At 35.2% G+C, this 14227-nt stretch overlaps 2 protein-coding genes across 11 annotated transcripts in view; both read left to right on the forward strand.

The window, feature by feature from the left end:
* The first annotated feature begins 16 nt into the window (after positions 1–16).
* On the forward strand, positions 17–9815 carry tmem237a (transmembrane protein 237a). 2 transcript variants are annotated; one of them, XM_067408950.1, is made up of 12 exons: positions 17–1296; positions 2225–2262; positions 2452–2523; positions 4335–4466; positions 4564–4657; positions 4741–4898; positions 4984–5089; positions 5791–5982; positions 8394–8467; positions 9191–9278; positions 9409–9530; positions 9643–9815. In XM_067408950.1, the coding sequence occupies exons 3-12, from the start codon at positions 2457–2459 to the stop codon at positions 9708–9710; spliced, it is 1101 nt and encodes a 366-aa protein (XP_067265051.1). In that variant the 5' UTR covers positions 17–1296; positions 2225–2262; positions 2452–2456; the 3' UTR covers positions 9711–9815. The 2 variants fall into 2 exon arrangements, with proteins under 2 accessions (XP_067265051.1, XP_067265052.1); XM_067408951.1 differs by having other exon boundaries at positions 4338–4466.
* Positions 9816–11529: 1714 nt separating this feature from the next.
* abi2a (abl-interactor 2a) overlaps positions 11530–14227 on the forward strand; it is a 62774-nt gene continuing 60076 nt past the window's right edge. For 8 of the 9 annotated variants that reach the window (XM_067408578.1, XM_067408577.1, XM_067408583.1 and 5 more), the window contains exon 1: positions 11530–11668. In XM_067408578.1, coding sequence (XP_067264679.1) covers positions 11552–11668 — 117 coding nt within the window. In that variant the 5' untranslated portion in view covers positions 11530–11551. The remainder of the gene's footprint in view (positions 11669–14227) is intronic. The other variant, XM_067408582.1, reaches the window with a different exon arrangement.

The following is a 14227-nucleotide window of genomic DNA, read 5'->3' on the forward strand; positions in this document are numbered from 1 at the left end:
TATGTATATGTATATATATATATAAACATGTTTTATCAAAATAAAGCATTTACTAAAAAAGATTTTAAAAATATTTGTTTACCTGCATGTCATGTGACCATTAACCAACAGAGAACTGTGAACTTCATTTTATTATAATTTATTATTATTATTATTATTATTGACATTGATTTTATTATTAACCTAACTTCATTTAAAATCTCAGGGAGTACTTCAAGTGAATATATTAGGGCAAAGAGGTTCAGCTGACAAAAAAAGTTGGGGAATCCCTGCATTGCATGTAAATATGAAATGACATAAATTTGTACATTTTAATGTGTTTGAAAGAAAAAAGCCTTCCGAAGACAGTAAATACATTGTGTTAATTCAAATAATAATTCATATGTTCATCAGGAGTTGATTAGATATAAAATGTTGAGAAAAAAGAAAAGAAAAAAAAAACACTTTAAAAGTGAAGTGATTTCTGTAAATCCAGTTTTCAGTGATCGGCTTCATTATGTCTCTCTGCAGTTCCACAAACCTTGAACACCTTCTGAACGTATATAAGCAGTAATCTTTTTTTAGAAAGGAATATTTAAAATATAACAAGTAGAATCAATGAATTATGAATAATTTACTGCCATTGTGAGAATAATATGTAATCATGTAGTCAATAGAAAAAAGTAAATGTCTGATTATGTGCATTTTAAAAGTACTTAATTTATGGAATCTGTTTACGTAATCCAGATTACATGTAATCAGTTACAACCAATATATATATATTTTTGTTTTTGGTGTTTTAAAGAATATACCAAACTTAGACACACACTATCTTAGAGATATTTATGAATCTGCTCTTCCTGTTATTCATTAAGCATTTCTTATTATATTGTGTCATATCATATAATTATACACATTATGTTGGCATGTCATCCTATCAGTTTATTTATTGAGAAATCTATGTTTTAAAATTTAACATTAAGTGTACGTATTTGTTTCACTAAGTTTGTGTATGTGTGTTATTGTGCAAATTAAAAGCATGCTGGATAAATGTGTATGACGTAACAGCTGTAGTTAATGGTGTGTAGATAAGGGGCTTTGTCACAGTGTGTAGGCTATGTGTGGTTGTCTCACTGTGTCCTCACTCACTCACCGATCTATGCCACACTAATTCCCTTCTTGGCCGATGCACGTCTGTGAGTGAGGCTTAAGCTCAGGATTAGACCGCCTGACGGCACAGCCAAGACTCTCCTCCTCTCACAGCAACAGCTCCAGCACCACGACTCCAGCCAGAGAAGAATGGGAAGAAAACAAACTGTAAGTTATGCCACAGAGGATTATAGCAGATCCGACCATCACTCATTAAAGATGGGCATCGTGAGATTTGACTAAAGACAGAGTAGACTACTGGATAAAGTGTGTCATCCGTACTGAGCCTTACATTAAATCTATTGTGTAAAATTCGTGTCTATTTATTTTGATTATTACAGTAGCTGTGTAGGATTCATTTGGAAATTTATATTCATATAAGGTTTTAATAGTAGCCTAAATATAAACCTGTCAGAATTAGTTGACTGGTCTGTTTACTTGTACACATGTAGCCTAATGGACTTAAACTATACAGTCCCATTCACACGTCCTATTCATCTTTAACAAATATTGGTTATTTGTTAACTGGACTGTGTGTATTTAATATGTGGTTGTTGTGTTGACATACTTATTGTGTGACCATGTGACCTACTTATAATGTGGTATAATCCGACATTGCAATGATTTGTGATCACAAATCACCTGTTGAACATTGTCTGGATGTTGTACTTCAACGTGTTGTACTTACTGTAACACATAGTGTGTGTGTGTGTAGTGTAGATTTTTTCCTATAATTTTATTTATTATTCAATTTAATATTGAGAGAGGCATATCTATGTATTTTTTGCTATTTTTAATATTTATTATTTCTAATATTATTTGGAAATAGATTATTTTTTATTATTTTTATTGTGATTTAGCTTTAGTGTCATTGACTTGATAACTGCTTAAAAGTAAGAGCTTAAATAAATCAGGCAGACAGAAGCAGTTCAGTGTTGTTTACCTGACTGGCCTCATAATCTTCTCTCGGTAAAGAGCTATATCCAGCAGGAGGCTAATTTAAAGCAACATGCTCACTGTGCTCACACAGCACTACATATTGACTTAAGTTGGAAGAAGTAAAATGAGTCGTATTTTGTGTTTTATTTCCATTCAGTCCTGATTTTTGGGTCTGTCACGTCAAAGACACCAGAGGTCAGTTATACTTTTTCAACATTGAACATGTGAACAGCAAGTTTTAATAAAATCAATTCATATTTGGCTCAGCCTGTACTTCAACAATTTCTATTGTACTTGAGTCCTGTAGATTTCTAATCTAATTATTATATAGGACTAGTGTAACTGTAGACTAAGTAGACTGTCCTGTTTCTGCCCTTTACATAGACAAAATGCCAAGTGTCAAACACAAGAAAAAGAAAATCAAGAAGGAGATCAATGAAGTTGAGGAACCAGAAGGTAATTATAAACTCCTTATTCGACCTTAACAAGATGGCATTTAAAAATATCAAGGCTTTTAGTGTTGTTGGTACTTTTACCCCTGTTTTCACAGACAGGGCTTAGTTCACCCAAAAATGAAAATTCTGTCATTTATTACTCACCCTCATGCCGTTCCACACCCGTAAGACCTTCGTTAATCTTCGGAACACAAATTAAGATATTTTAGTTGAAATCCGATGGCTCCGTGAGGCCTTCATAGGGAGCAATGACATTTCCTCTCTCAAGATCCATTAATGCACTAAAAACATATTTAAATCAGTTCATGTGAGTACAGTGGTTCATTATTAATATTATAAAGCGACGACAATATTTTTGGTGCGCCAAAAAAACTAAATAACGACTTATTTAGTGATGGCCGATTTCAAAACACTGCTTCAGGAAGCATTGGAGCACAATGAATCAGTGTGTCGAATCACTGTTCAGAGTGCCAAAGTCACATAATTTCAGCCGTTTGGCAGTTTGACACACGATCCGAATCATGATTCGATACACTGATTCATTATGCTCCGAAGCTTCCTGAAGCAGTGTTTTGAAATCGGCCATCACTAAATAAGTCGTTATTTAGTTTTTTTGGCGCTCCAAAAATATTCTCGTCGCTTTATTATATTAATATTGAACCACTGTACTCACATGAACTGATTTAAATATGTTTTTAGTACCTTTATGGATCTTGAGAGAAGAAGTGTCATTGCTCCCTATGGAGGCCTCACTGAGCCATCGGATTTCAACTAAAATATCTTAATTTGTGTTCCGAAGATTAACGAAGGTCTTACGGGTGTGGAACGGCATGAGGGTAAGTAATAAATGACAGAATTTTCATTTTTGGTGAATTAACCCCTTAAGTTATTCTCAGACTAAAATGCATGATTGAGCTGTTTTAACTGAAAGCAACTTTTACTGACTTATCTTAAAATATGTCACTGCCATTGTTTTGTCTCAAGATGCACAACAGTAATGATATTTTTTAGTGTACATTTACAAAAGCTACTTAAATATCTTAATTGAACTAAGGTCTAATCCTGGCTTAGGCTAAGCCCTGTCTGTGAAACCGGGCGTTTGTGATCCCACTTTATATTAAGTGTTTTTAACTACTGTGTACTAACATTTAAATTAATAATTTGATACAATGCACTTATTGGGTACATACATGTTTTTACATTGTACTTCTATTTATAATGTCTGCATGCCATTACAGCTGTAATTAATTAAGCAATAATGTACGAGAGGCTGTGCTGTATCGTGAATAAGTCAGGGCGTTGTTGTTAGGCACAACGTGAAGCGTCATATTCTACATAACACAATAAGCTTCAATGAACAATATCAACTGAGAACAAACAGTTTACGTTGCTAAGAGTGGTTGCTAAGGGTGTTGTGTAGTGATACACAGAACCGTTGGGTGAAGCGGTCATAGCCGTGTTTTATCATGAATAAATCACTGCTATTGACCAATCAGAATCAAGGACAGGAACTAAATGTTTTATAAATTAAATTACAGTACATCGTACACCCTTCCCTTACACCATAACCCACTCTTAAACCTACCCATACCATCAAACCTGTCCCTAACCTTACCAGTAAGTGTTTTGCAATACAGCATAAACTCAGCATGTTGTATCTAACATTCTTTTATTTTTATCTAAGTAAATAGCAGTTAAAGACACATAATATAAACTGAGATCAGTTTTGTAATTAGTCCTTTTCTTTTTAGTATAAAATGCAAATGCAGCATTTGTCTCCTTTATATTTGTATAATGCCCTATAAATACCAGCAGGGCCTGAGGCAGCTTTAGAAATGGAGGGTCTGGAGAGCCGCAGACAGTCTGAAAGCAGAGAGCTGACCCCTGAGCCTCAGGACAATCCACCACAGAAGAAGAAGAAGAAAAAGAAGCCACATGCTTTGGGTAATTAATTAACGTTAATGATATTCACATTTCATTTAAGGGATGGATGTTATTTTCTTTTTTAGATGGATTGTATTTGATTTCATTGTTTTAAAAGATCACGAGGGCGAACAGCAAGACCATCCAAATGGAGATGTTCAAGAGCCCCATACAGATGCTGAGGAAGTCACCAAAAAAAGCAAAAGAAAAAGGTGAGAGGCTAAAACTTGAAAGTGAATAGAACTAAAAGTGGTAGTAACTGTGATTGCATTACGTTTTCTACTTCTTTTTGAAGGAAGCCTAAGTTGATGGAAAACCAGACTCATAACGAGCTAGGTGTGGAGGAAGATGACATCATCACTGATGTGCACGCACCGATATCTCAGCGCTCTCTATTCTCCGCCCCTCTGGGTCACAGTCATCCTATCGGAAAGGTGTTTGTGGAAAAGAACCGTGAGTTTCATTTTGAGATGGGGGAAATATCTGAAATATATACAATCATTAAACATTTATAAATAAATTATGACATCCAACCTAGGCCGCTTCCAGGCGACTGATCGTTTGGACCATCTGGAGGAGTACATGGAGGTCAGACCCATATGGAATACACGAGATGTCGCCATGAGGGTCCACAGCGGCTTCAGGTGAGTTTGGTTGGGAGATGTCTCAAAGGGTCTAATACTCTTGTCAACGCCATTTCAACCAAATGTGTTTCAGTTTCCAAACAGCCTTTTATTTAATCATTTATCATTTAGTTACATTTTGAGTTTGGTAGTTTGTCCAGTACTCATCATGACCCTGTCTCTTCATGTTGTGGAGCTTAATGCTTCAGCTTCAGGTGCTTTTTTACATTTTCATCTTTCTTTAATGTGTAATGTTGCTGTTTTAAAAAAGTCCTGCCCAAGGTATGCGCAAAAAAAGGGGCGAGGACTGGTTGAGTTGCATTAGTAGTGTGTTGAAACTCACGGTTTATAGTAATGGCTGTGACATTTCTGAAAGAGGTCGTTCAAAGAGGTTGACCAATCACAACACAACGGTCCATCCAACCAATCAGAACTCACTGTGCTTTTCGTAAGGCGGGGCTTCATAGAGACAGGTACTAAACAAAGAGTTACTGATAGACTGGGAAAAGAGGTGCTGCAACAATGTAAAATATGTGAAAAATAATGTGTTTTTGAACATAAAAACCTATTCTAGTAGACCCCAAAAACAAACTCAAGGCTTTATATTTATGTAATACAGCATAATATGGCCTCTTTAATGAAATGTAATGTTGTGCAAACCCCATTCCAAATTGGAGCTCAACTACTACAATTGCTGGGTTTTTTTTCTGTGGTACCTGTAGGATCATTGGACTCTTCTCTCATGGATTTCTGGCTGGATATGCAGTCTGGAATATCATTGTTGTATATGTGTTAGCTGGAGAGCAGATGACCACACTACTCAACCTTCTCCAGCAGTATCACAGTCTGGCTTACCCAGCACAGTCTCTGCTCTACCTCCTGCTGGCCATCAGCACCGTGTCTGCCTTCGACAGGTGCGTGGACGCGTAGTAAGAGAAGTGTGAATATAACTGACAACAGTACGTGCAATACATAATCAAACTCCAAGCAATTAAAGGTGCCCTCGAATGAAAAATGGAATTTATCTTAGCATAGTTGAATAACAAGATGTCAATATATATAAATGACATACAGTGAGTCTCAAACTCCATTGTTTCCTCCTTCTTATATAAATCTCATTTGTTTAAAAGACCTCCGAAGAACAGGCGAATCTCAACATAACACCGACTGTTACGCAACAGTTGGGATCATTAACCCTTTCGATCGTGAGTTTAAAATATTTTCACTGTCCCCCCAGAGTGAGTTTTTTTAAGGCGACCGTTATTTTAGAACGTTCGCCTTTAATGTTTCCATAGCGACGCGTCTTGCATGTCATGAGCGCTGAATGCAGCAACAATAACACTGTATGACAGATGGATCGCTATTATTTAGTTTTTCCTTTTTTATTTAAAATATTCGCAAAATTGCTTACCATGTCATCAACTATCTGATATTCCGATTCTCAAATATGTGTAAGTGAGTGTGCTTTGTCGTTTTAAAACCTTTATAAATGATCTTTATCTTGATCTATAATGCGAGATGGGCGCCGCCATCTTAATTTGCGCTGCAGTTCGCAGAGTCCTGTCAGTCGGATTTACAGCAGGTTAATTCATCATTTTCTTCCGAAATATATGCAAGTAAGTGGCTGGTGAACTGGAAGAATAATAGAGTAAACTTTATAGTTACTTTATAGTTTGATATGAATAAATGTCGCCAAATTATATTTGTTATTGCTGCTTCCACTGATGTCGGACATCAATGTGTAAATTATAAATGCTTAATGTATTGTTTTAATGGTGCTTATGCATATTTAAATGTCTGAAACCTTAAAATAAACATTATGTGCCTGAAAACACTGCATAGCTGTGATATATGACAAGAGCTGCGCGCGTCCGTCTTGTAGCCAGAGCGCGAAAGCACAGTTTGAATCTGGCAGTTATGTGACGTCGCTGAACGTTCGAAATCCCATATGTGGTACCGTGCGCCCAGGGGCACTGAAATAAAAATCCCATATGTGGGACACTGACTGTGACGCAACTGTTGGGATCATTAATATGTACACCCCCAATATTTGCATATGCCAGCCCATGTTCAAGCATTAGACAAGCCAGTATTAACGTCTGGATCTGTGCACAGCTGAATCATCAGACTAGGTAAGCAATCAAGAACAATAGCGAAAACTGGCAGATGGAGCAATAATAACTGACATGATTCATGATAACATGATATTTTAAGTGATATTTGTAAATTGTCTTTCTAAATGTTTTGTTAGCATGTTGCTAATGTACTGTTAAATGTGGTTAAAGTTACCATCGTTTCTTACTGTATTCACGGAGACAAGAGAGCCGTCACTATTTTCATTATTAAACACTTGCAGTCTGTATAATTCATGAACACAACTTCATTCTTTATAAATCTCTCCAACAGTGTAGCATTAGCTGTTAGCCACAGAGCACAGCCTCAAATTCATTCAGAATCAATGTAAACAATATAACAGTATACAATACTCACAAAATCCGCCGCATGCATGACGAACACTTTGTAAAGATCCATTTAAGGGTTATATCAGCTGTGTAAACTTTGTTTAGGCACCGTTTAAGGCAAGCGCGAGCTCCATGGGCGGAGAGCACGATATTTAAAGGGGCCGCACAGCATAAATCGGCTCATATTTAATGATGCCCCAAAATAGGCAGTTAAAAAAATTAATTTAAAAAAATCTATGGGGTATGAATATGGGGTATTTTGAGCTGAAACTTCACAGACACATTCAGGGGACACCTTAGACTTATATTACATCTTGTAAAAAAATGTTCGATGGCACCTTTAAAAAAAAAAATTCATTGAGCAAATGTATTCCAATCTACTAAATTTGTCCTTCCACCAGCGATTCCCTAACATCTTTTGTCAACTGAGCCCTTTTGATCTGAAATATTTATTTGAAATACACCCTGAGTAATATTACTTTATAATACTTTAACAACACTTTTTCATGTTCATGGTTCTCTGATGTCGGTTAATGGTCACATGATGTGCAGGTAAACAAAAAAAAAAAAAATGTATTTATTTATTTATTTTTTGTAAATGTTTTATTTTGTTTATTTTATTTTAAAATTATTTGTTTTAATTTTACATTTTCTTTATTTAATGATTTATTAGCCTTTTATCAACTCACATTCTTGTTTGGGAAAACCTGCAGATTGAATCTTTGACATACAAGACAGCTGATAAGACCGTATTTCATAACTATCTGTTGTATAGGTTTTTATTCTTATTTTTGAGTGTTTGAAAATGTAGTTCATGGAATTTAAGTTGTGAATGTAACTTGTCTGTACCTTCTTCACATCAGGGTGAATCTGGCCAAAGCCTCTATGGCTCTACGAGGATTTCTTACTCTTGATCCAGCGGCTCTTGCTTCCTTCTGTGAGTCAATAAAATTTGCTCGTTCATGTTAGTTAATGAATTAGTTAATGCTAACAAATGAGACCTAATTATAAAATGTTACCATACACATTATCTGAAATAAGTAAGGGAGAATCCACGGCTAGCTGTGTTTAAATAATTTTTATGCACAACATAACAACCCGAAAAGTAAAAATGATGGTTATATTTGTCATTTTCAGCTCGGTAGATGTAGCATTCTGCCCATTTTAAATCAGACAGAGATAAAGTAGTGCGTAAGATTACATTTATTAGAATGAATGAATTATAGCATTTAAAGGGATAGTTCACCCCAAAATGAATGGGGGTGGGCGAGATCTGTTTAATTACAAACATTCTTCCAAATATCTTTCTCTGTGTACAGCAGAACAAAGAAATGTATACAAGTTGAGGGGGAATTAAATGATAGCCGAATTTTCATTTTTGGGTGAACTATCCCTTTAAGAGATGAGAAATGAGTGTGAATAACCTGCATCTGTGCAGGGTCTCTCTCTATTAACAATGATGCTGCAAATTTATTTACTTCAAAACCAGCGATGTTGTTCCCTGACAGACCATAAAATATATTTCATCTAGTTGCCAAGGCAACATTTCTCATTTTAGTTTAAATTGAATTTAAAACTGAATGGGCTATTAAACAATTTTTTAAATTAGCTCTTCTTAGCTCTAAATTAGCTAATCTCTCTTCTTTTTTTTTTGTCCCAGTATACTTTGCTGCTCTCATTTTGTCTCTGAGCCAGCAGATGACCAGTGATCGTATACATCTCTACCCTACAGCCAATGAAACACTTTGGTGAGTCTGTCAATCTTAACATGACATAATCCATCATAATGTCCTTAAAAATGATTAAAACAGAGGTGGAATTGATTTGTAGCATAAGGTTGCATACTTCACTAAAACACATGCGGTGATTGTTGTTTAGGCCCCCAGGTTCAGAGCATCAGATTCTACAGCCCTGGATCGTGGTAAACCTGGTCGTAGCTCTTCTGGTTGGACTGGCCTGGGTGTTTGTTGCTACACGACCAGACATGGACTACACTGAAGGTAGTAGACCTATATGAGCATGTGTGTATTATCCTATTCATGTGTTTATTGTTAATTATTCCCCTATAGTCCACATCCTAACACATGTTTTAATATCTGTCTTTACTGTCAGAGTTTTTAATGGCAATGGAGGTGGAGGAGTATCCACGTCATGATGACAAAACTGAGCTGTCGGCCTGAGACACTGATACATGACTTTCTTTATCAATGATCAGAAATTAACAATGAACAGTGTTTTGTGTTAACTGCTTTGGCATTAATTTATTGTTGAGTTTGTGATATAGATAATTACTGTGTAAACATAAATAAATTTTTTTCTTAAGTTTCCTGTTTCACTTTGTTTTGGATCTTATAAGTATATGTTTTAGATCAACTAATCACCGTTTTAATCCCCTTTTTAGCTGTTTTTGCACTTAAATTGTTCTACGGTGTGTGTGATTATAACATTTTCACAACACAAATATACAGTGCCTGCAAAAAATATATATGCATAAGAACTGTATGTATAATATACTTACACAATAATTAGAACTGGAAGTATTGCACCGCATACTGCAGGTATATCATACAATTTTTAAGTCAGTTTGGATAGAAATGGATAAAAGGACACTGCTGTCACAATTTGACATTTAATTTCATTACTAACCACATCACAAAAGAGCATGTATACACAAACACAAGTCAGAAACAGCACAAATTTGCCTTTTAATACTGTCATAACTAGAGATGGAAGAATTCCAGTGAGCTCTTGATGATAACTGTGGCGTTAAAACAAGACAGGGGGCGCAATTTCCAAAGGAATGTGAGAGAAAAGTGTATCTACCCTCTTAAAAATAAAGGATTCAAAAGACAACTTTTACAGCAATGCCATAGAAGAGCCATTTTGGTCTCCCCGAAGAACCTTTCAGTGAACACTTGTACCATGTGTGAAGAACAATTTAATAATATAAAGAAACTTTTTTCACTATAAAGAACCTTTTGTGCAATGGAAAGTTTCCATGGATGTTAAATATTGTTCATGGGGTTATTGATGCCAATAAAGAGCCTTTATTTTTAATAGTGTAGGCACATTTAATTCAGCTAATGCATTCTTACAGGATTGCATTAGGTCTATGTGTGATTAAAAATCATTTTAAGTAAGAAACATACAGTTGGCAATATTTGATAAAAAATAAAAACAGTAAAACAAGAAAAAGTTGTGAAACTGCTTAGTACCCAGGTGAAAAAATAGTAATTTATAGTAAATACTATAGTGTTTTTGAACCACTATAGTAAAGTACTTGAATTAATTTGTTGTGGTAATTCTATAGTTGCTGTGGTAATATAACAACTATAGTAAGCTAATATAAACAAATAATACCCAATACTGTACTAAGTTTTCTTTAATCTATGAAAACACTAGTTTACTGTAGTAAAAACTAAAGTATACTACAGTATTTATTACAGTTGATCAGTTTACTATATTACAGTATGCTGTAGCATTCATTAATAAAGTGTTGTAAATACTATAATATATATACAGTATACTACAATTTACTATGGTTCAAAAACACTATAGTATTTATTAACTATAAATTACTATAGTATTTTTTCACCTGGGTTGATACAGATTTGTTTATCTGTTTCATGTTCAGCTTATAGATAAATTAAAGATAGTATTTTGTTAACTTTCATGAATAACATTAACAAACATTGTTATCATACAATGCTTAGATCGTTGGTTAATGTAGTTAATCGATTTATTGTTTAACTCTTGATCCATTTCGTCACATTTAAATGTAAACTAGATAGTTATTGAACATGGTATATTATATTATATTATATTATATTATATTATATTATATTATATTATATTATATTATATTATATTATATTATATTATATTATTATAACATAAATACGCAAACTCTTCACCATAGTAGGATTCGTAAACGCTTTTCCCAAAACTCAGCGGGAGGTGAAGCCGCTGTACTTCCTGTCGCTAGTGGTTGTGCGAAGCGGGCGCGTGGAGAGATGTAAAGATGGCGGAGCTGCAGATGCTGCTGGAGGAGGAAATTCCAGCGGGTCGCAGAGCGTTACTGGACAGTTTCACCAACCTCGAAAGAGTCGCCGAATACTGCGAAAGTAACTACGTACAGGTGAGCGGGCGAAGCTTTGCGAAGGAATGCACATACGCGGTGTTTTTGGAGTTGATGTGTGCTGAAGTGTGTATGCGGTGGCTGTTGGTCATCTGTTGAAGCTGAGCACCAACTACTAAATACGTGCACGCAACTGCGGCTTCACCTTGTTGAGAAATACCATAAAAGTTTATTGCACTCATAGCTGAGGCTGTAAACAATGCGACTGCTACTTTTGCAAGAGATGCGCTCAGATTTGCAGTGATTTCAGCGCGTTGGTAGTAATGATTACATGATGATTAATGGAAAAACTTTCACGCTAGTAAAACATGCTGACAGTACAGTTCAGAATACCTCAAATGGAGCTTATATCACCTACCCTTCGGCTTTATACATTTATAGACAAGTGACACTTGCTGGGAATGTTAGTCATGATCATAGCGATAGGACAAACAAGTGGTGGAGGAATCTGACAGACTGCTAGATGCTTACTGGATGTTTCCATACTGATGTGATTTATGTCATTACAGGTTTCTTTAACACTGATTTCTGAAATAATCCTAGTAATAAAGTCAGTGTGTAAGCCTCAATCTGATTGAAAAGATGTCTGTCTTGATGATACATTTTTGAGATTCTTATTTATGGGCACACTAGTTATATCTGTATTGAATTTGTTGCTGTAAGGATGTCATTGATATTGTAGTGTCATGTTTTAGGGCGGTGCTGCTTACTAGGGTTAGTTTTGGTGGTCGACCATTATGGTTTTTTTTTTTTTTTTTTTAGATGAACAATATTTTAGCAGGGTGACCAATGGCTGATATAGTGTGATAAATCTTAATAACTTTATTTAATTTGAAAATGGTAAATAACACATGCTGAATGCTGCATTTTATATTTATTTTACATTATATTTACTAAATTAGACAAGTAATTTGAAAATTAATCGATATGAAAAAAAAAATTAACTTCACTTAAAGGTGCCCTAGAATCAAAAATTGAATTTACCTCAGTATAGTTGAATAACAAGAGTTCAGTACATGGAAATGACATACAGTGAGTCTCAAACACCATTGTTTCCTCCTCCTTATGTAAATCTCATTTGTTTAAAAGACCTCAGAAGAACAGGCGAATCTCAACATAACACTGACTGTGACGCAACTGTCGGGATCATTAATATGTATGCCCCCAATATTTGCATATGCCAGCCCATGTTCAAGCATTAGACAAGCCAGTATTAACGTCTGGATCTGTGCACAGCTGAATCATCAAGCAAGAACAATAGTGAAAAATGGCAGATGGAGCCATATTAACTGACATGATCCATGATAACATGATATTTTTAGTGAGATTTGTAAATTGTCTTTTTAAACATGCCTATGTTTCGTTAACATGTTGCTAATGTACTGTTAAATGTGGTTAAAGTTACCATCGTTTCTTACTGTATTCACGGAGACGAGCCGTCGCTATTTTCATTTTTAAACACTTGCAGTCTGTATAATTCATAAACACAACTTCATTCTTTATAAATCTCTCCAACAGTGTGTAATGTTAGCTTTAGCCACAGAGCACTATCAAACTCATTCAGAATCAAATGTAAACATCCAAATAAATACTATACTCACATAATCGGGTATGCTGCATTACAAACACTTTGTAAAGATCCATTTTGAGGGTTGTATTAGCTGTGTGAACTTTATGTAATGTATTATAGAGTTGCGAGCTCTGTGGCGGAGACCGTGAGCATTTAAAGGGACGCGTGTTGAATCTGCGCATATTTAATTATTCCCCAAAATAGGTAGTTAAAAAAATGAATAAAAAAAAAATCTATGGGTTATTTTGAGCTGAAACTTCACAGACACATTCAGGGGACACCTTAGACTTATATTACATCTTGTGAAAAAGCATTCTATGGCACCTTTAATTTAAAGGACTAGTTCACTTTCAAATGAAAATTAGCCCAAGCTTTACTCACCCTCAAGCCATCCTAGGTGTATATGACTCTTCTTTCTGATAAACACAATCGGAGAAATATTAATAAATATCCTGACACATTCTCAGATTTATAATGGCAGTGAGCAGGATCAACGAGTATGAGCTGAAGAAAGTGTCTCCATCCACATCCATCGTAAACGTACTCCACACGGCTCCAGGGGGTTAATAAAGGCCTTCTGAAGCCATGAGATGCATTTGTGTAAAAAAAAAAAAAAAAATCATCTAGCTTCTGCCTTCTCATACTCGTTGATCCCGCTCACTGCCATTATAAAGCTTGGATGCGTCAGGATATTTATTAATATAACTCGGGTTGTGTTCATCAGAAAGAAGAAAGTCATATGTATCTAGGATGGCTTGAGGAAGAGTAAAGCTTGGGGTAATTTTCATTTGAAAGTGAACTAATCCTTTAACTCTTGATTCTGTAGTTCTGTTGTATTTTTCACAAAGTAAGAAATTGTTAGAAGTATCAATAAAAAGGAACTAAACACTGCAACAAACAGTGCACTCAGCGAACTGGCTAGTCTGTGTGCATTGGAAATCATATTTTCTCAAATAGAGACCAGATAACCCTGGAAATATTTGGGCGTA

Source organism: Chanodichthys erythropterus, chromosome 14, assembly GCF_024489055.1.
Source record: "Chanodichthys erythropterus isolate Z2021 chromosome 14, ASM2448905v1, whole genome shotgun sequence".
In the NCBI taxonomy this organism is placed as follows: domain Eukaryota; kingdom Metazoa; phylum Chordata; class Actinopteri; order Cypriniformes; family Xenocyprididae; genus Chanodichthys; species Chanodichthys erythropterus.

Coding starts and splice junctions, on each gene's coding strand:
- tmem237a (XM_067408950.1), top strand. CDS start 2,457: ATGCCAAGTGTCAAACACAAGAAAAAGAAAATCAAGAAGGAGATCAAT. Junction 2,524..4,334: donor TGAAGTTGAGGAACCAGAAG/GTAATTATAAAC, acceptor TATAAATACCAG/CAGGGCCTGAGGCAGCTTTA. Junction 9,279..9,408: donor ACAGCCAATGAAACACTTTG/GTGAGTCTGTCA, acceptor ATTGTTGTTTAG/GCCCCCAGGTTCAGAGCATC.